The sequence below is a fragment of the Notolabrus celidotus genome, chromosome 22, assembly GCF_009762535.1.
Source record: "Notolabrus celidotus isolate fNotCel1 chromosome 22, fNotCel1.pri, whole genome shotgun sequence".
Lineage (NCBI taxonomy): Eukaryota > Metazoa > Chordata > Actinopteri > Labriformes > Labridae > Notolabrus > Notolabrus celidotus.
Genome location: NC_048293.1, coordinates 22968121 through 22990378, shown reverse-complemented (window position 1 = coordinate 22990378; position 22258 = coordinate 22968121). Strand labels below are relative to the sequence as shown.

Below are 22258 nucleotides of genomic sequence, written 5' to 3'. Positions count from 1 at the left end.
TCTCCAGGCTGCTGGTAGTTTAGATTAAAGGGATAGTCCACTCTTTGAAGTGAGGGTGCACGAGGCGCTCATCAATAGTAAGTGTATTACCCTGCCACTCTGTTAGGTGTCATATTCCTAACTTGAGCTTGAAGAGAAATGGCTTTCTGATGAAGAAGCATTAAAACATGTGCACGCACACACGCACTGTTAATAACGTTTGGGTCTCTCATATTAGCTACATTAAGTGGTAATATGGACCTGGTCTGCAACGGTTCATATCCTGGCTTTGGTGCCAGGTTTCTCAACAAAGGGGCCGAGCTGACCGGGATCCCCTGTGGGTAACACACTGACTACACCAAGTACCTCAAACAACGCCTGAAGTTATGTGGTAGTAAAATATGATCTTCCATCTGTTTTGGTCCCTCTCTGAGTTTTTTATGGGTGCTCTGTTAAAGGGATTTAACTGCTAATGTCTCAAACGTCTCAGGTGCTTCTGCAGCCGTCCAAATTATTCACTGTGGACAAAACATTCATAACACTCCTACACGAGCCGACACGTTCAGCTGGTGAACAGCAGATTCTGTTGTTCCTGTGGTGTTACTGAGAAACAGACTAAAGTGTGTAGATCTTTACATCTGCATTAAATCAGAGCGCAATTTCTAAATAATCTGTTGACTTTATTACTTTATCTACAGCCTTTAAATGTTAGCACGTTATGTTAATGACTCCCTACAGAGTTAATTAATTGTTACCAGTGGAGTCCACCACCTGCCCTGCATGGATTCTTATTGCAAACCCACTCACAAGGTGGTTACACAAAAACCTGGAAATTACTCCATCAAGAACAGACATGACTCTGTAGTGGAAGCCACTGCATTAAACAAAAACATGCCTCTGTAGTTGGAGTCACTGCATTAAAAACAGACGTGACTCTGTAGTGGAAGTCACTGCATTAAAACCAGATGTGACTCTGTAGTGGAAGTCACTGCATTAAAACCAGATGTGACTCTGTAGTGGAAGTCACTGCATTAAAATCAGATGTGACTCTGTAGTGGAAGTCACTGCATTAAAACCAGATGTGACTCTGTAGTGGAAGTCACTGCATTAAAATCAGATGTGACTCTGTAGTGGAAGTCACTGCATTAAAACAGACATGCCTCTGTAGTGGAAGTCACTGTATTATACACAGACATGACTCTGTAGTGGAAGTCACTGCATTAAAATCAGATGTGACTCTGTAGTGGAAGTCACTGCATTAAAACAGACATGACTCTGTAGTGGAAGTCACTGCATTAAAAACAGACATGCCTCTGTAGTGGATGTCACTGTATTATAAACAGACATGACTCTGTAGTGGAAGTCACTGCATTAAAAACAGACATGACTCTGTAGTGGAAGTCACTGCATTAAAAACAGACATGCCTCTGTAGTGGAAGTCACTGCATTAAAAACAGACATGCCTCTGTAGTGGAAGTCACTGCATTAAAAACAGACATGACTCTGTAGTGGAAGTCATTGCATTAAACACAGACATGACTCTTTAGTGGAAGTCACTGCATTAAAAACAGACATGACTCTGTAGTGGAAGTCATTGCATTAAACACAGACATGACTCTTTAGTGGAAGTCACTGCATTAAAAACAGACGTGACTCTGTAGTGGAAGTCACTGCATTAAAAACAGACATGACTCTGTAGTGGAAGTCATTGCATTAAAAACAGACGTGACTGTAGTGGAAGTCACTGCATTAAAAACAGACGTGACTGTAGTGGAAGTCACTGCATTAAAAACAGACGTGACTCTGTAGTGGAAGTCACTGCATTAAAAACAGACATGACTCTGTAGTGGAAGTCATTGCATTAAAAACAGACGTGACTGTAGTGGAAGTCACTGCATTAAAAACAGACGTGACTGTAGTGGAAGTCACTGCATTAAAAACAGACGTGACTCTGTAGTGGAAGTTTCACAGGCTGATTTGCTGCAGGTTTTTTGGTTTTGGCCAGGTGATACATTTCTTCTCCTCCTGTTCTTCCTTCAGGACTACACTATCACCATGTACTTCCAGCAGTCCTGGAGAGACAAGCGCCTCTCCTACACCGGCATCCCTCTCAACCTGACTCTGGACAACCGGGTGGCAGACCAGCTGTGGGTCCCCGACACCTACTTCATCAACGACAAGAAGTCCTTCGTCCACGGAGTGACCGTGAAGAACCGGATGATCCGGCTGCACCCTGATGGCACCGTACTCTACGGTCTCAGGTGAGTCCCCACTCTTTGAGACTTCACAAACTTTAGTAGGCTTTCAAATTATGTCTGACTTATTATAGGGCAATGGCAAAACAGACAACATGATTTAACATGAGCTCTATTTTGTGGTTTAAAAGTAATAAGCTAATAAAGAATTATGAAAAATGACTTCATGGTCCCTGCTGGGATCTGATGAAGTCAGGTTGAGGTTTAAAATGTGTCCAAGGCTTCAAAGCACTTACATTTACATTTTCTCCACTGCTTCTTTATTTCCTCTTAATCTTGTATTATTAGTGTTATGCTTGTTAATCTCCCTGTACCATATACAGGGACCATATATATACCATATATATATTTCAAACATGCTCGTTGATGCTGAATGTGTCCATATGCTGTTATGTAGAGATGTTTTTATTTAGCCTCTCAACGGGGACACACGCGGCCGGAGGCTTCCAGTTTTCTGCATGCATCTGTTTTATCCGTACATCTGAACGTGTGTGAGTCTGATACACTCTGGAGAAGTTTGACACCAATAGAAGAAAAAGCATACTTAAAGAAGTGCAAATCCTTTTATATCAGGATTAAAACCTTTAACCAGATTGGATTGAGTCAGTCTAAATGGTAGAATCTAAATTGTGAGACCTGTAATATAGAAATGTGTACATGCAGTCCACTCCATACAACTATTAAATGTTAAGGCTCTTTGTTTTTGTAAGTTTAAAATGGTTCAAATGGTGCATTCAGGGTTTGATTCACTAAAGGATAATGTGGCATTTGCGTCTGCTTGTATTCAAATAATCGATTAATAATAAAGAACTGAATCGTGCAGCCAAGATTCAAAACTGGAGAAAACTTCAACAGCTGTAGAGAGAAGTGTAAGCCATGTGTGCGATATAATATACACAATATAGACCTTCACATGTTGTCTGTTAATATAACTTTGACATTACCCTTACTGTTATAATGACAATGGACTGATGGAAGGTGTCCTATCTGTATGTGGACACCTTTGAGCTCCTGAGAGCAGCTCTGCACAGCAGGGAGGGACGATAATGATCTCCCCAATGAGACGCACAACAAGAGCAAACTGCACAGAGCTGCAGGACTTAAGGCTGATTTATACTTCTGCGTCAGCCCCTGCTGTGCAGGGGAGACGCATGAGCTCCACATACTTGTGCGTCGATGTGTCCGTGTCGCGCAGCAATTCTCCACCAAAACGCTTGAGGGCAGTGTGGTCTCTCCTCTCTGATAGCCGGTCGCCTGCTTCCGGCCCTGCAACAATCTCTGATTACTTTTCCACAGAGATTCAGAGCGTGTTATGTTAATCTACAGCTGATGCATGTTGCTGTTTATCATGCAGACATGATTACATGAAGAAAATTAATTACACGGCTGATTTGCAGCTGATGTCCGGGATACCGGAAGTGCTGTAAATGCCAGAAATACAATGCTGCCAAGTGGACCAATCACAGGACTTGCAGTCCCCATCGATTCTACACCTAGTTACATTTTGGAGGAGGTGCACGTCACCTACGTGTGTAGGCCTCTGCGTAGGCACGGGAGCTACACGGATCCCGGCGTAGGCTATGTCGTTGATTCGACGCAGAAGAATAAATCAGCCTTCAGTGAGCGTGTTGGTGTTTATCCTCAGGGCAGCATGCTTTATGAGTGAGACCTGGAGACAGAGCAGAACGCGGGGTTAACAACAAGTGGCCGTAAATCCCCACCTTCTGTTTAAAGACACATTTTTATTTACAAGGTTGGTTATGGTTGGTTGTTGGTGCTCTTTCTTTAGCTCACTTATGTAAAAGTCTGATCTTCTTTTAACCTTCATCTGTTTGTTATTTTTAGGCAAAAACACTAAAAGCAAGAAAATAAAAGTGTCTCCTCCGTGTACGTGCAGATTAGCAGGCGTTAGCTTGTAGATTTTGATGTGAACTCGGCTCTCAGTACGCTGCATGTCACCAGTCACAGAAAAAAGTTGAGACTCTGTGTTGTGTGATTAACAGAAAATAAGATGAATGTGCTCATTTCAAGTAACAGGACCTCTAGATTAATAATTACATGAATGGTTGCTTCACGCTGTAAAGCTGATGGGTCTTTCCAAAGAATGACTCTCCGCTGCTCACGGCTCCTGTGTGTATGTGTAGGTGCTTTTCTATTCCCATTTTCCCAACACAAACAAATCCCAAATAGATTCTCTTTCCATGTTTGCATACAGAAACCACTGCAGAGCTCCGTAAGTAGCATCTGATTAGCATGAGAGTGTTCCTCAAAGGCTTCCTTCAGAGGGTAAGTGTTGCTCTGTCTGAGTCTCCTCTGGAGCTTCGAGGGAGAACCAGCTGGTAAATCATTTATGAAGCCTCTCCTGGTGCAGTGTACACACACACACACACACACACACACACACACACAAACGCGCGCGCAGCCGTGCCCTCTGCAGCAGAGTGGAGCGACGATGAAGTGTGCTGCGTGGAGTTAACTGAGGAAACTGTGGGCCAGTCACTGTCAATAATTCAGACCTCTGAGTTCAAAGGCGTTCTGTGCTTCAGCGTGAGAGAGGAGTGATGACTTGACAGTTTTCAGATGAGAGATTTTTTTTAGCTCTGAGGCAAAGCTGCACATTTTAATAAGGTGCTATGGCATAAATCAAAGCAGGGATCAGCATCAAATTCTGACATTTAGGATGAGTGTGGCGTACAGCGGCTGTCGGTGCCTCTGTGTTTACACCGTCTGATAAAGTGTTGGGTGTGATTTGATTCCGAGCGCTCATGTTTTACTCATGTTTCATTTTTCCCAACAAACGCAAGAGAGGTGTTTCAGATAAATGAGGCGTGAGCTCGTCCCGGAGAATATGAAGAATAAGGAGCTGAATCCAACGGCAGGATGAAGGAGATGTCCTCTTCTTCAGTTTTAACCCCTCGAATTCTGAATATTTCTAATCTGAGGACCAAAATGTCCCATCAAGTCAACAACAAGCTTCACCCGATCCTCCTTTAACTTGTCCATGTGTGGTGGACATGCACAGCGTATGTGTGTGTGTGTGTGTGTGTGTGTGTTAACAGTTTTGGCTTGCGGTGGACCGTACCGTGGTGGTGTGCAGGATTTGGTGATGGTGAGGCAGGTGGTGGAGCAGCAGGCCTCTGACAGTTGACCAGCACAGGAAAAGAACCAACATGGTGATCATGGCAACATTTCATTTGGAGGAAGACACCGTGGTGACTGTGAATCATGTCGTACACAGAAGCTGACGGGGAAACAGAATGATTTACTGGTAGACACGGTCCTGAGGGTGAGACGGTATAATTCATTCCTCTTCACCCTGCAGTCCGAGTTCAGATTACAGGAGCACCGAGTGATAGGAAATGAAGATATGGCCCTTTATGATGGCACAAATCACTACAAGAGATCTTTTAAGGCAGTTATCTGTGTTTTTTTTATATGGATATCACCTTTCTTACCTGAGATGCATACAGTATATATTAATATTCTCTAACAACGTGGTCAGACTCGTGTCCCTCACGTTGTTGTGAATCAGACTGTGAGTGTGTGCAGAGATCACATCATACAGGACAGGTAGAGTCTGCAGAGGAGACTCAGGATCCAGATATGAGCTGCTGAAATCCTCGGTCTCTACCTGGAGGAAGGTGGATTAGTTGCTACACCACTCAACCTATTTGGTGCTAATGCTACTTCCTATTTCTTCAAGATATCTTAGTTGCCATGATGATTTTTCAGGTAACCTAAAAGATTGGTCGTGTGGGGGTCCGTAGACCTGGTGGTTTGAACACACGCCGTGTCTCAGAAGTTGTGGGTTCCACTCCCGGCCTTGTCCATTCCCTGCATGTCTTCCCTTCACTCTCTGCTCCCAGCATTTCTTGTCTTTCTTCAGCTGTCCAATCAATAAAGGCAAAAATGCACAAAAACAAAACTAAAAGAAAAACGTTTGTCGTGGTAATACTTGAGGTCTTTGTTCCTCCTCTCTGAATACTCACAGCTCAGGTTCTGCAAACTGAAATCTTGTTATCCTCCTTTGAAAACATCCTCACTGCTGACGCCATTTTCACTCACTGGTTAGTTTCTTGCAGCTGCACTCTTCTCTGTACGTTATGGCAGCTCAGATAGCTCTCCCACCTGCTGTGTCAGTATGTGTACGCTTTTAAAGAAGTAAATTAAAGCAAGTTTATTGGTTGTTTTTATTCCTATTATTGGGCTGATCATAGAGTGACCAAAGTAGTTATTTAAAACGAGACGCTGTCTTGTCTGAAAAAATCTCTGCAGGAGGTCACATGACCTGTGAGCACATCTGTCTCCAGGTCTTAAAGTTTCCCCTCACAGTTTTTAACTTTTGAGACTTCAGCAGCACTTCAGACCCCGAACATGGCAGGGAAACGCTCCTCACAGCGAAACAAAGCCCGCAGATCTCATCACAGTCAAGTGAAGAATATATGATCCCTACATTTATCACCCTTCAATGAATGAACACATTAATTCTGGAACAAGCGGCTTGTTTACAGAGATCAGGTGCACCAAGCTGAAGGAGGTTCCAGTTGACAGCCGGTTCTCACCAGATCAACTCAGCGTAGGTGTCAGACACACACACACACAGGAACACAAAATCAAACACACACAACAAAGAGAGACAGGGACGGAGAGAGAGGGAGAGAGAGAGAGTAGCATCCAAGGACAGACCCGGAGTGCTTTCTATTTATGCCCAAAACAGGAGAGAGCGTGTTGAAAAGGACAGAGAGCAGCAGCTAGATTTGTCCAAAAACAACACTGGCTGGCCCTGCCTTCATGGCTGAGTGGACACCGGCCCTGCAGGCTGTCCTCACCGTCCCCTCTGTCCTGCAAGGCGAAAACACACCAAGCATGAGGGCCTTAAAGGGTGCGATAAGGACTGGGCTTCACCATGGGCGCCACTTACAGAGTTAATGGTAAATATGGAGATATGAAGAGGAAGGTCTCACACTGGACACGACGGTGATATAAATGAAGAATCTGTACACAGGGGTCTGGATTCTGGATTCTGATTAAAGCTGATTATGTTTCAGCAGGCTTGATGTCTGCAGGAAAAACTGTCTATGTGGAGAGCAAAAGCAGGCAGAACATCCCAGCTCCCATCAGCAACAATCTGATGACGATGTATTTCTCTCTATAAACACGTCTGCATGCAAGAGCAGCTAACACTCTGTTGTAGTTTAAACATTTCTATTTGAGACACGCAACGTTTCTGATGTGATGCAACAGCCAATCAGAGTTTAGTTTTCCTGACTTCCTGGAAAGCATCAGACACGACTGACCCGACCTACGTTTAGGGTTGCAAAGGGATGGAAAATTTCTGTTAAATTTCCATGGGAAGTTAAGCTGGGGAATTTTGGAAATATTCCAAATTGGAAACTTTCCATGGAGATTAATGGGAATTGAGGGTAATTTAATAAAGGTATCATATCCAAGCATAAATATTTGTTTTGTTATAAGCAGAAATCCATCCAAAATAATACAATTAAAACAGATTTTTTTGTAAGTAGAACTTTATTAAGTGTTAAATGTTTTATTGTACAATCAATTCTTTCATTGAAGAACAAAAACATGAATGTTGAGTTAAATATTACTCATCCCCCCGACCCAACCCATTAAAAAATTAACAACAATGCAATCCCAACAAAGTCCCATTCAAAATGTTAAATGAAAAGAGCTGCTCGTCCCTCCAAAAAAAAGTCCCATTCAACATGCAAATAAAAAATCATCTTCCCTCAAGCTTCTCAAGCCTAGCCTCTGCAGGATTCTATAAATGATGCATGCATGTAATGGAGGAATGCACAGTGCATGCAGGGGGCGTGGTCTCAGTAGCCCTGCAGTAAGCAGTAGTGTGCTATGTGCATGTGATTGAGGAATAGCATAGATATTCAACTGTACTTGCATGAAATCTGGTTGTTTTAGTCAGGATTATGCTAAAACTGTATATTTCCCCAACTATATTTAAGTTCCCTATTAAGTGCCAACCTTCAATTTAGTTGAAAACTTTGAAAATTCCCGGAATTTTAAAAAACCCTACCTTAGTTCAACAAACAAGCATCCTAAAAGTGTTTCTCTTCCTCCCTGGTGAAGGTAAATCTCCAATCAGAATGATTTTAAGCAGTAAACATAGATAATGATGGATTTATCAGCGGCCACTTCTGTGTGAAGCTCGTTGAAGTGAAAAATGTTTAAAGCTCCTGTTAACTCTTATTGATTATAGTCCTGGAGGTTCAAACTAATTAATAAGCTATGAATTAGCTCAGCAGAAAGGATGACATCACCACAAAGACTGATTGCTCTCAGCACCCACGATGATGACGAACTCCCCGAGTCCTCGCTTCGACTCCTTTTTCTCCAGACACAGCAGATCTCCTTCCGCCTCCCCTTTGTCTCCTTCAGGTTTACCTTGGTCCATCTCGCAGATTTGACTCCCCACCCCCCACCCCCTCATCCTTTCTTCCCCTTTCAATACCGTCCTTGACTTTTCATTCCACTGAGGATGCTGTTTCCAGATTGAGGGGAAACATTAGAGTGATGAAAATGCAAAAAGTGGGCCGAGTCCTGTCAATCCTTTTTATGGCGTTATTGTCAGCTTGACGGTCCAGAGTCCATCTGATAACCAATGACGTCGCAGATTTCTCTCTCGACTGTCCTATTATCATGTCAGTTCTTGTCTAAAAAGTTGTTTGTCAGTGCTCAATGTGGTCTCCACAGACTCATCCATGTGAGCCACTGAAAAAACGGATTGAAAAAGCTACAGTTCCTGTAGCGGCCACTAGAGGCTGGAGCCGGTTACAGTCTTTACAGACAATGTTTCATCCCTCAATATAAAATAACCAACTCATTGTAATCATAGAAGACCTAACCTTGTATATAGCCTTACTCAATTAAGTGCATGGCTGCTAAGGGTTAGGGTCCAGGTCTCAGCAGATGTGTGTCTAACATGAGTCTGGTCCTGCTGGAGGTTTCTGCCTGTTAAAGGAAGTTTGTCCTTGCCACTGTAACTTGCTAAATGCTGCAAAGTGCTCTGCTCATGGTGGATTAAGATGAGATCAGACTGAGTCCTATCTGTACGATGGGACTGGATCTTATCCTGTCTTGATGTTGGGTCTTTGTTAGTAATTGAACATAGAGGACGGTCTAGACCGGCTCTGTTTGGAAAGAGTCTGAGGAGAAAGTTTGTTGGGATTTGGTGCTTTATAAATAAAGATTGATTGATTTTACTAGAAGGCGACCCTGGGTGAAACTAAAATACATAATTTGATGATTTCTTGATTGTGACCTTCACAGTCGGGCTCTGCATGCCTTCTCTTCCTGCTCCCCCTGCAAGCCGCTTCACCACCTCCACCCAGCTCCTCCTTTTCTGTGTTACCAGTGTTATTTGTATTGTCACTGATGCTCACGTCGCTCTGTACCCCTTTGCTGCTGCTCTCCCTGCCTTGGCTTTTCATATGTGCACAAGACAGAGTGGGGAGGTGTGCTCTTCCCGCCCACATATGCACGTGGAACAAGTTAAACCTTGATGAGCTGAACGTCAGCTATGTAAGCTACATTTCTCAGACGGACATAAATAAACTGTGTTCCATTTCTGTTTGACTTTAAATGTACCCGCGTCGTTCTAAAAATAGCTTTTCTTTTTGGTCTGAAAAACCTTCACACTTCACAGACTCTGTCAGTCTGATGTCTTTACCCGGTGTGAGTGATCTGCTCTCAGTCTTGCAGAGGATAAATATGATGGAGTCGCTGGTATCGTTTAAAATATCTTCTGATTGAAAACACATGTTAATGGTGTGAAATCAGCATCAGTGTGTTCCCTCTCTCTCTCTCTCTCTCTCTCTCTCTCTCTCTCTCTCTCTCTCTCCGTCTCCTCCATCCTGAAATCTCTCTCCAGCTTCTGTTCTCACAGTTTGTGGAGGAGCTGGAGAGATTTTTTTTCACAGGAGCACACTGCAGAATCATTATCCCCTGAAGGCTCCCACAATTATTCATCCAGTGTGCTCCCTGCTGACACAAAGCTATATTTAGGTTTGCCAAAATGACCTCACCGCTGACTGGCACTCACACTTTTTGGATGTTGGTTGCTCAATTTCTGGGTTTGGCAAAGACGCCGTCTGACCCATACGGTGTCTTTGTGTTTACGTTCCACAGCGCGGCTGCAGCAGACCTGTTTTCCTGCTTCTCTCCGGCTGCTGGAGGACGGCTGTCCTCAATAGCAAAAAAAGATAAAAGATGACAGAGCAGCTAAGTTTAGTCTGTGCCGCTGGGCCTGTGCTGATGCACTGTTTATAAAGCTGCTTGTCATGGCTCAGTGTATAGGGCCTTCATGTGAGGAGGGCTCACAAAGACACCAGAATGAAGAGCGAAGGATGAGGGAGGGGGGTTACAGAGAGCCAGGGTCCACATGCCGAGTTATATGTGATGACAAAGAGACTCCTTAATGGTCCAAACATTTTTACATAGATAGAAAGAGAGAGAGAGAGAGAGAGAGAGAGAGAGAGAGAGAGAGAGAGAGAGAAAGAGGGGGGATTAGGAGGCTTCTTGTGCGTCGATGCAGAAGAGGCGAAGAGGGTTGAATCTCAACTGAAGATCCTCATCCGACCCATTAACTCAAACCGGCCCATGAACGGCGCCAAAATTGCATCAACCGTTCTCAACTATTTCACAACAATCAATCAATCTTTATTTGTATAGTGCCAAATCACAACAAACGTTATCTCAAGATGCTTTTACAAACAGGGCAGGTCTAGACCACTCTATGTTAAATTATGAACAGAGACCTAACACCAAGACAGGGTAAGACTCAGTCTGACCCCACCTTAATCCACCAAGAGCATTGCACCTCGCAGTATTTAGCTAGTTACAGCGGGGAGGACAAACTTCCTTTTAACAGGCAGAAACCTCAAGCAGAACCAGACTCATGTTAGACAGCCATCATGCCTCGACTGAGTTGGGTCTGGAAAGAGGGATAGAGGAGAATAAGAGAGAAGGTTAATGATTTAATTTAAATTTCCTCTGTTGACAGGAAGTTCCTTTATTTTGAAGAACAGAAAGTATTTCGTCAGTGAGTTGTTGTTGTTGCTAGCTTGTCGTGATTGGACACATGGGTGCAGAAGGCTGTGTTTTGACTAAAGAGCAACCTCCGGTCTTAAAATATGAAGCCAATGTGGAAACTGCAGTTCCTCGAGCGTCCACTTTAAGCTGGGTGCAGAAAGACCAGAAACCACATACACACCCATTCAAAAGACGATCTTTGCAGCAGAAATAAGCATGTTTACAGCCTGGTTCCAAAAGCAGTTTAGGTTCGAAGAGCTCATTTCTCTGTCAGCACACACTGTGGCACCCACTTAAGGTTCAGGGTTTGATCCCAGCTCACACAAGCAAGACACTGTACCCCAAAATGCTTCCAGTGACGGAGTCAGCAGTGTGTGAATGGGTATGAATGGGACTGGTTAATATTGATGGTACCCTAATATAGCATCCTCTGCCATCAGTGTGTGAATGTGGTGTGAAAGGCTGACTGAGGCAGGTCGTGTAAAAGTGCTCTGAGTCGAAGGAAATACTAGAGAAGTCCATTTACTGTCCGACAACCCCGATTTAAACATGATGCCCCTCCAAGAATCAAACTTTTTTCCAACAAACCATGACGTAGCAGGAACACCCCCGCTGTTAGCTTCGCTTAAACTCACCTCTTGAATCTGACATGAAGTTGGGCTGTGTTCCCCTCTAAGTTTTCCTGATACACACTATTTTGCGAATTTGGTGAAATAGCTGCTATAGCTGCAGCAACACTAATCTCCTCCCTGTGAACAGGCTTGCAGACGCTTCTTGCAGCTGCAACACGCCTGCAGCTACCGCCTTTGTGCTCAGATGATGCAGATTGGTCCGGTTGTTCTCTTATCAGGAACAAGTGTATCATCTTGAAGCTTTGCAAAGATAGATCTGCCAACCCATCTTCTTTGTGAGGTTACCATGTTACAGGAATTTCATAGATTTTAAAAGAGGGTCCCAGTCAGAAGCTAATGCTAATGCTATAATAGAGATCACGTTCACATGAGCCGGTCAGGGAGGATTTATATGTACATTCATAACTGACCGGAGCTTAAACAAGGGCTAAATGTAGTTTTCTCTCTTGCTGTAGTCATAAATAAATCATATACAGCATGTTCCCTCAGAAAGACCTCTGACAGGACAGATCAACATCAAGTCCCTTAAAGTTTGGCTCAAGAGATGACCGGCCTTTCCTGACCGCCTTGATGGCCCTGAAATCTCTGAAAACGTCAGAGCAGATTTATGGTGCGTTGTTTGATGAATTGAATGCGTATATTGAAAGCTCAATCTCTTCAGTCAGCTGTGGTTGCTATTTTTATTCCACATAAAATTAAATTAAAGACTCCTCAGAAAGTAGGAAGCAGTCCGTGGGTCCTTTGTGGTCTTTTTTTAGGTGTATGCGTGCTCGTGACTTGGAGACAAACTCAATTTTTCGATGATTCAAACATAAAAACACGGTTGGTCCATTGAAGACCTAATGATAGCTCTGAGAGCAGGCGAGCTGCAGCATCCTGCAGTCCTTCCTGACAGGTCACAGAGCTGACACTCTCTATTTTTACTGTCCTACCACACTCTCTGCACCTCCTTTATAATTCATCCACTGCTCCCTAATGCGTTCAGCATGTCCGAGATGTGGATCGACAGCCCCAGAATATTCAACCAGGTAAGAAAACAATGAATATTCATGTCCTGGGGGGCTTTTTACGACCTGACACTGTAACAGCTGAAAATAGGGAGATGTGAGAGGAGCTGGACTCTCACTTTCAGCAGAAAGAAAAAACAGATCCAGGAGCAGCATCTGTGGATTTTTATGTGCCTTTAAAGCTGCACTTTTCATCCCACTTCACTCATTAAATTAGCTTTGCTTATGTGCCCCTATTTTATGTCAGAGTATCCAATAAGTGAGGAAAAAGTATTATTTCAAATAATGATAAAATAGGTAATAAAACAATCATAAAGTTAAAGCTATAAGACGAGAGAGAATCAGGGCTGCGTTATGGAAGACAGAAAAGAGATTTAGAGAATCAGAGGCCATGTTCAAAAACTGTCCACCAATCAGCGGCTGTGTTCCAAGCCGTCCACCAATCAGAGGCTGTGTTCCAAAATGTCCACCAATCAGAGGCCGTGTTCGAAAAGTGTCCACCAATCAAAGGCCGTGTTCCAGAATGTCCACCAAATCAGAGGCTGTGTTCCAAACTGTCCACCAATCAGCAGCCGTGTTCCAAGCCGTCCACCAATCAGAGGCTGTGTTCCAAACTGTCCACCTATCAGAGGCAGTGTTCGAAAAGTGTCCACCAAACAGAGGCAGTGTTCCAAACTGTCCACCAATCAGAGGCCGTGTTCCAAACTGTCCACCAAACAGAGGCAGTGTTCCAAACTGTCCACCAATCAGAGGCCGTGTTTAAAAACTGTCCACCAATCAGAGGCTGTGTTCCAAACTGTCCACCAATCAGAGGCCGTGTTCAAAAACTGTCCACCAATCAGAGGCCGTGTTCCAAACTGTCCACCTATCAGAGGCCATGTTCCAAACTGTCCACCAATCAGAGGCTGTGTTCCAAACTGTCCACCAATCAGAGGCAGTGTTCCAAACTGTCCACCAATCAGAGGCCGTGTTCCAAACTGTTCACCAATCAGAGGCCGTGTTCCAAACTGTCCACCAATCAGAGCTATCCTGGCTAAATAAAGGTTAAAGATTAATAAATCTGGAATGTTTTACCCTTGAAACAAAGTCTTTTTACATTGCAACTCTCAGTGCAACTTTTACAAAACAAAAGTTGCTGCAAAGTCAGACATGTTACGCCACAATAATCAGAGTTAAAGCCAGACAGATCCTGTCAATGCTGTTATATATCAGTAAAAGTAACACTGTTTTAGAATAGCTTTTGAGACTTAGTTAACGTACGTGAAGGCCTTGGATGACCATCACCTACACCACAGAAGAAGAAGAACAGCAACAACAGTCTGACTGTGTGTTGCTTTAGGTTGCTTCTGTCTGGGCCAAGAATTTGCACTTGAGCGCCCACAGCTTGATGCAGGCTGACGGCCAAGCGTTGGCTTGGAGTGTCAGGGACCAAACTGCTCCTTTAGTTCAGCTGTCAGTCAAACATACATCGCCCTGCATGCTGGGAAACATTTAGCGGCAAAACCACAGCGCTGTTAATGAACCCTACAGCAAAGTCAAATTTTAAGTGACATTTTAGCTCATTTTATCATCTCGCTGAGGGGGGAATTCACGAAGAATAGAGTTCAGGTGCTAATCCAAAGAATCATGCATAATTTGCTTCTGCAATGTGCTCCTATTCAGAGAACATCTGGCTCATAACAAATACAAAAACATCCACAAAGTTCTGCAGCTTTGTGCAGTTTGCTCTTGTTTTGTGTCTGACTGTAGAGATGAACCGTCGGCATCTCTACTTTCTGCTGTGTGGAGCCGTCGTCCTGAAGGGGCTCAGCTCTGTCCTCGTGCACATGGGCTGAACTTGGAGGGGACACTTATTTCTAGTTCATGGTGGAGCTAATAATTCACAACAGATGTGACACAAATTCAACAGTTTAGCGAGCTAGCATAAGCAGGGATTGAGCCACAGACACCCCCAGACTGAACCCCTGATTATTAGAATAAAAGTAATGTCAAAGTAACATTAACAGACTTTAAGAACAGAAATGTCACTTCTTAATTTCACCCCTAACTCTCAGCAGACGGTTTCCCTTCAGCTGTGCGTGGCTGTTCGCCAAAGTGGTTGTAAATGAGACGTTTCTCCCGCTCAGAGACGGATTAATCATCCTCGAACAAATGCAGAATGGCTTTCTTGAATGTGTGCAAACAACGCTGGCACATAGTGACGCCGTTTGCTCTGCAGTGCAGTTTGTGGACTACACGATGCCTTTTTGCCTGTTTTGCACAGGTTCAGCTCAAAAGCAGTCCTGTTGTTGTGAATCAGACCCATTGTTCGTCTCACTTTTGCAACCTTCTATGAAAGTATACGAGCTGTGCAGAGATTGTTTGTTTCCTGTGTTAGCTGTGCTGCCAGACCTGCAGTGTGAATGATTTGAAGAGTGTGTCAGCGGGAAACTGCTCGTCCATAAACCCCACGTTAATATTTTGGCATCCCAGTATATAAATGTCATACGCCTGAATGGTTTTAATGGTTAGCTGGCACGAGGTTTAATTGTGTTTGCTGTCTTAAATATGCCAGACCCTTTCACTACAACAAAGCCAAACACAGACGTCTGAGACTGTGACGAGGTCCTGCTGCAGGACAAACCGGACAACAGATCAGAAACTGTGACTGAAATAAAACGACTCAATCAATACGTTCCTCCAAAAATGTCAAACCAAACTGTCTCCTCCTTCAGATGTAAGACTTCAAAGGGGAGGACATGAGTTTCACCCGTTTGCCGGGGTTTTAGTGTTTAATCTTAATTACTCATAGTTGTAATTAAGATTAAACACGAGGCCTTTCAAAGGGAGCCGAGCTGCAGTCATGACTCCAGCAGTGCAGAGGCAATTATGGGAAAGAAACAGATAGTTCAGTTCCAGTCGAGATGTAAAAGGATTTGTGTGATTGAAGGCTGAGAAGGTAGGACGTCTGCTGAGCGAGGGGAGGAACATATTGTTCATTCTTTTAAAAAGTCAAGTGATTTCTTCTCAGGCATCAGGAAATTAAATGCTTTGCTCTTTTCAAACATGGACGCCGGATGTGTTACGCTGTGAACTGAATTTTCCGTTTGTGCATTTAAATAATAATTCAGAGTTTGGAGTACAGTTATGTAAGGGAACAGTGCTTTAGAGAGAGATAGATATAACACACTCAGTCCCAACTTGTCGGATGCAGCAGCTGAGTCAGCAGCTCAAGGCTGCAGTGTCTGAAGATCTGGGTACCCCCTCCCCGCGCCCCGCTAGCTTCAGTGGTGCACATGCAGGAGTCTGTGGTCGGGGTTGTTGAAATAAACTTACATAGGATGTAAAAGAGTTAGGAATGTGGTTAGAGCAGGGGGAGCTTCAGGAGAAAGATCCTGGTTCTGGTCTCTGTAGTTGGGTTTTAAAACTGGGTTAAAAAACATTTTTAAAAGCAACCTTTTTAGTCTCTCTTTTAACTGAGTTTTATTCTTTCAAGAGATTTATTTATTAATTTATTTATTTATTATCTAGTACAAATTTTTGTCACTTTTATTCTATTTTATTTATTTATGCATTTTTTAAATTTATTTTAAGTATAGCATATTGTTTTCTTTTACTGGTTTAATATTTTAGTGTTTTAATATCTTAGAAAGGTTTTTTTTTGGTGAGTTTAATTTCCTGTGTTGAGTTTTAACATCTTATTTTTCCTCAGTTCGTTCAGCAACTTCTTTTTTATTCTTCATTTATTTACATCCACAATTTTTAAATCCCGTCTTAAAACATATTTTTACTCCTTGGCTTTTAACCCAGCGTGAGAGTTGTGTCTCAGTCTCTGTTCTTTTGTTGGATTTTGATTTGCTCTTATGTTTTATTTTTTATTTTTATTATTATTTTAATTGTTTGTGTTTTCTAACTATTTTTTAAAGTGTTTTATGTGTTTTAATATGATTATTTTATTTCATTCTATCTTATTATCTGACAGTGTTTTACCTCACAGTTCAGCACTTTCTTAAACTTAAATAAAGTGGGTTGGATCAAGCCCACCATACACTAGCTGCTGGCAGGGTTACAATAACAGATGGTTCTACACAGAGCTGCACAGCTGCATATAAACTGCACATTGCTAAACACAATACTGAAGGTTTGAAGGCAGCCAACTCAGGAGATTAGGTAATAAAGAATGTCCTATATCTGGTGTGTGATGTTTTCTCTTTCAACCATCTGGATGTTAACCAGGTCCGACTGAAAGTAAACAGATGTTCTCACGCCTTCTATAAGTGGCGTGGTTGGTATTTGATGGGAGTGAGACTGCATAAGAAACATTCTGTACTGTATCTGTGATTACGACCATCAACGTCTTTTTTTTTTCTTTTAGGATCACAACAACAGCCGCCTGCATGATGGACCTGCGCAGATACCCGCTGGATGAGCAGAACTGTACGCTGGAGATCGAGAGCTGTAAGTGTCTGTGAGCAGGAATAAGTCATACAGTGTCTGACTGACACGGAGAACACCTGAAGTCATGGACTGACAGGTACTGTTGTGTTAGCATCGTGATGCATCATCCAGCTTAAATCAGCAGACAGAAATAAAGCTTGTTGTAGACCTGAGACCTTCAGCATGTGAAAATGTTGATCTCTCCAACAAGTTTCCGTCAGTCCAACACTCCTCAGCCACAGGAGACATTAAATCTAACTGCTGATATCTCTCAGTGTCCCTCCTTTAAATCTTCCCCCCTCTTGTTGAGGTCCTCCAGAATCCGCTTCTCTGGCCACTGAGGTCAGGCTGCGAACTGGCATTCCTTGTTCAATTAGACCTGGCTGGAGTGGTTCAGTTAAATAATGGATACTGCCCACATGCATAGTTAAAGTCCCACACATAATGTATGCATAAAGACTCACTGCTCAGTTTGAGGTTAGAGTGTGCCAGTCAAGTCATGGTTTGACATTTTGATGACATGATAACACAGAGTGCTGTATTTACTGTAACAGCTGTTTGAAGGACATGGAAGAAAGAGGATCTGAAACCAACAAGTATTAACAAAGTCCTATCTTTATACCCTCTGGATTCATACTCGCAACACGTACAAGGGTGCATTGCACATGTGCAACTGCGGCCCAGTAACTGTATATAAAGATGGACGACTCAAATCCTCCCTGCAGTGGCTGCCGACGTATTGCGCTGGTGGCATCAGAGTCAGAGTCTCGGCTCTGAGGCTAAATGAAGATCCGCGCACTGTTAAAAAGAAAAAGCTGTGAAAATTTTCAAGGAAAACTTTTTAATGACATAAGAGGAAGAAAACAGACTTTTGATGCAACAAAAAATAATGCAGAAACTTTTGCATCTAAACTGTTCCTTGGTCTAATGATTTTGACTTTTGAGCACACTGCCATATTTCAGAATTATCTGTAATGTCAAATATATTAATTGGATAAGAAAAAAAAACAGAGGGCAAAATCATAATGAGGCCTTCCAGTAATGAGCAGCAGCTAAGTCCCTGAAATCCTGCAGCTGTGTTCAGATAAGATGCAGAATCTGAAGACAGAGACGAGCTGTCCTAATTAAATTGGTCTAATTACTGAAAGGGCAGCGGGGCCTGTTCCGCTCAGGTCCAGGCTTTAGCCATAGCCCAGAGACCTGCCAGAGAAAGTTAAAGGCAGGCTGTATCAGTGTTGTTGCAGTGGAGCCTGTGGGAAGCTGGAGGAGGCCTGCGCTCTGCGGTCTCACACTGATGATGTAACAGATTTATCGTCTCTTCAGCTCCTCTGCTGGAACAGAGTGTGACTTCTTCTCTGTGTGGTGGAGGATTTCACAGATTTGCTCCTGAGATACTATTCCCTATATTAGCATTTTAAATCATTACGTTTATCAATATTGTTATATCAAGTAACAAAAATCAGCCTGAAACCACAGACCTGAGTCGTCTGACTCAGGTCTGTGGTTTCAGGACTTGGACTCAGCTCTGGCTGGCTCGTGTCTTCACCCCCCGTTGTTGTTATTGACATATTTTCGAGTAAATGTGAGCAAGAGCTGAGCAACGTGTGCGTCATGTAAAATAAGCTACAAGGAGAAGCCGGACACAGCCTCAAACTTTAACAGACCTGTGTCCAGTCAGTCCTGGTTCACCCAGTCAGTCCTGGTTCAGTCAGTCAGTCCAGGTTCACCCAGTCAGTCCAGGTTCAGTCAGTCAGTCCATGTTCAGTCAGTCAGTCCTGGTTCAGTCAGTCAGTCCTGATTCAGACTGTCAGTCCTGGTTCATATTGTCAGTCCAGGTTCACACATTCAGTCTAGGTTCACACATTCAGTCTAGGTTCAGTCAGTCAGTCCTGGTTCATATAGTCAGTCCAGGTTCACACATTCAGTCTAGGTTCACACAGTCAGTCCAGTTCAGTCAGTCAGTCCTGATTTAGATTGTCAGTCCTGGTTCATATAGTCAGTCCAGGTTCACTCAGTCAGTCCAGGTTCATTCAATCAGTCCTGGTTCAGTCAGTCAGTCCAGGGTCAGTCAGTCAGTCAGTCAGTCCTGGTTCAGTCAGTCAGTCCATGTTCAGTCAGTCAGTCAGTCCATGTTCAGTCAGTCAGTCCTGGTTCAGTCAGTCAGTCAGTCCTTGTTCAGTCAGTCAGTCCAGGGTCAGTCAGTCAGTCCTGATTCAGACTGTCAGTCCAGGTTCACACGGTTAGTCCTGGTTCAGACAGTTGATGGTCTAGACTGAAACAGAATCCTTTCTTATCATAGATAATTACATTCATAATGAGGACCCAGGGGACTCAGGCTTGACTCAGATACTCCTTTGGGTGACTCGGTCTTGACTTGGACTTGAACACTGAGGACTAAGACTTGAGGTTTTGGTGACTCGTCTACAACACTGGCTTGTACTTGCTTTTCTCATAATCAGTGTGTTCTTACACAGATTAGTATTTCCTGTGAGTCACAGCAGTGATGCAAGGATTACTGTTGTGTTTTTAAAACCCTTATGGCTAAATTCCACCACATCCATAGTCCGTCTCTGATCCGTCATGGCACCGGAGCTGATAGGTTTTAATTCTAGTGAGTGTGTTTACTTCCACTGGCTCTGTTTAAGTTACAGCCAACCAGAGCCCACCGCAGCAGATCCACAAGACTTCTATTTTTACCGGATGCCGGAGCACAACGCATCAATCTCAACAGAGCAGATGGAGCGGGACAGGAAGTCAGGCACCAAATCAAAATGAAAACATCCGGTTCATTTTTGATTTTGTCTAAATAGAAAGAGAAATGCTAGAGTAGAGCCTTCACATCATTCTCTCTCCTCCAGGTGATGAACCGAGCATGAACACTGATCCAAACACAGCGGGTGTGAACGCCCCCCCAGCTGTCCACGTCCGGTTCACATGCAGCACATCTCTCTGAGCGAACTGAGGTTTTAACGTGTTGTGTTCCCCTGCCTCCCTCAGATGGATACACCACTGATGACATCGAGTTCTACTGGCAGGGAGGGAGCGGCGGCGCGTCAGTCACCGGGGTGGAGAACATAGAGCTGCCCCAGTTCTCCATCATAGACTACCAGACCCTCTCCAAGAAAGCTGTGTTTGCTACAGGTAACCAAGTCCTACAGCGTCGGCTCATCCTATCACACCTGAGGATTTAGGATGCAGTATACTTCTGCTAAATTCAGATTAATGCACTAACCAAAGCAATAACTCAACGAGAGCAATTAAGGTCCAACGAACGATACAAATCATTCTCATGGCCCTGTTGCTCTTTATCTCTCGTGTCAACATCAATAACTTCTCTGTTTATTGATTGATTAAGTCCAATCACTCACACTTAGCCACTGCGTAGTGCTACAGAAATGTGAGTGTTGCATTGTCAGACATTCAAAGGAAAAGTGGGGGGTTTAGTCCCAAGAACTAAAGCCACAGTGATAGCTTGAAATGTTGGAAAGAAAAAAAGTTTGATATTTAAGCTGCATTTGTCTTTTATTTTACAGTTTTGTTTTGAAGCACTGGTGCTTTTATTTTGAAATCACATGTCAGTGAATCAGTTCTCACGCCTCCTTCACAGCACATGGAGCAGGACACAGGCTTCAGGCATGGAGATGTGTTTATGGACACGTTTTTATGCAGTGATACCTCCTTTATGCAGCATGCAGCTGCAAGTTTTCCCACAGGATTTGTGGAAAAAGCTGCAAATAAAGCTACTTGAATCTGTCTGTGCTTGGAGGGACTGACATTGAGTTTGAACTTTCAAATTTACATTTTACGGGGGCGCCTAAATTGGCCGAGAGGTTAAGTTGGGCACTTTTTATTCAGAGGCCAAGGTCCGCAAGAAGGCGGCACGGGCTCGCCTCCAGCCTGCAGCCTGTTTCTCTGCATGTCACTTCCTGTCTATCCTCTCCTAATATGTGCATAAAAGAGCCCCAAAGTATAACTTATTTGCATTCACTGATGGGACCATTAAAGAGAGAGAGGGAAAGCGGGGACCGGCTGAGCACACTGCTTTGATTGGTCGTAATGTTGACGTCAGTTTGATTGGACGGCTTTAGAGGGACAAAAAAAGTGTAGAGAAGCAGAGCAGCACCAAATCATGTCAGGAGAGGGAATCAATCCTGCGACGAGTGCACAAGGAACCTCTCTGCACACAACGCCTGCTCTGCAAACTGACGCCCTGACCTTTGTGTCTTACGTCTTTCAAACATATTTTCAATGAACACTTTGTAAAATGTTGACCATCACTCTGCAGAGAGTTCAGAAGGTCTGGTTTTCTTGTTTTAGACTCTTAGGCGGGTCAGACTCGGGTTATTCTGACCTTCATGTTGGCCTCTTGAATGACCCGATACTAGTTTATATCAAACAACGCCTGTAATGATCCTCCTGAAGACAGCTTCCTGTTTCATGTCTGGAATTAGCCCGCTCTAGCCGTTAGCCTTGTCATGACCGGTTCATCCATCCTGTACTTTGTCTTTCAGGTTCTTACCCTCGCCTGTCCCTAAGCTTTAAGCTGAAGAGGAACATCGGTTATTTCATCTTGCAAACCTACATGCCCTCCACCCTTATCACCATCCTGTCCTGGGTGTCCTTCTGGATTAATTATGATGCTTCGGCTGCGAGAGTAGCCTTGGGTGAGTGACGTTTCAGTTCTTCACATGTTTAACGGTATGAGTTTGAGTTTCACGGCTGAGATGTCTTTTGTTTTGGTGGAAAGATTGGTCCATCTCTTTGGTCTTGACTGTCTCATCTCTCAGCTGTTTCAAACAGTCTCTCAGACTTCATGCAGACATTCATGAACCAGCCAAAACAATCTTTATTGAGAGTGACATGCTGCACATTTAAAGATGATGCAAATCTAAAAACACATGCA

At 43.5% G+C, this 22258-nt stretch overlaps 2 protein-coding genes across 5 annotated transcripts in view; one reads left to right on the top strand and one right to left on the bottom strand.

Moving 5' to 3' along the window:
* LOC117806222 (NLR family CARD domain-containing protein 3-like) overlaps positions 1–22258 on the bottom strand; it is a 435740-nt gene that overhangs the window by 364808 nt on the left and 48674 nt on the right. The gene's annotated exons all lie outside the window — the stretch shown is intronic.
* Positions 1–22258, top strand: part of gabrb1 (gamma-aminobutyric acid type A receptor subunit beta1) — a 51951-nt gene that overhangs the window by 23380 nt on the left and 6313 nt on the right. For both annotated transcript variants that reach the window (XM_034675058.1, XM_034675056.1), the window contains exons 4-7: positions 2020–2240; positions 17294–17376; positions 20353–20496; positions 21867–22019. In XM_034675058.1, the coding sequence (XP_034530949.1) occupies positions 2020–2240; positions 17294–17376; positions 20353–20496; positions 21867–22019 (601 nt within the window). The remainder of the gene's footprint in view (positions 1–2019; positions 2241–17293; positions 17377–20352; positions 20497–21866; positions 22020–22258) is intronic.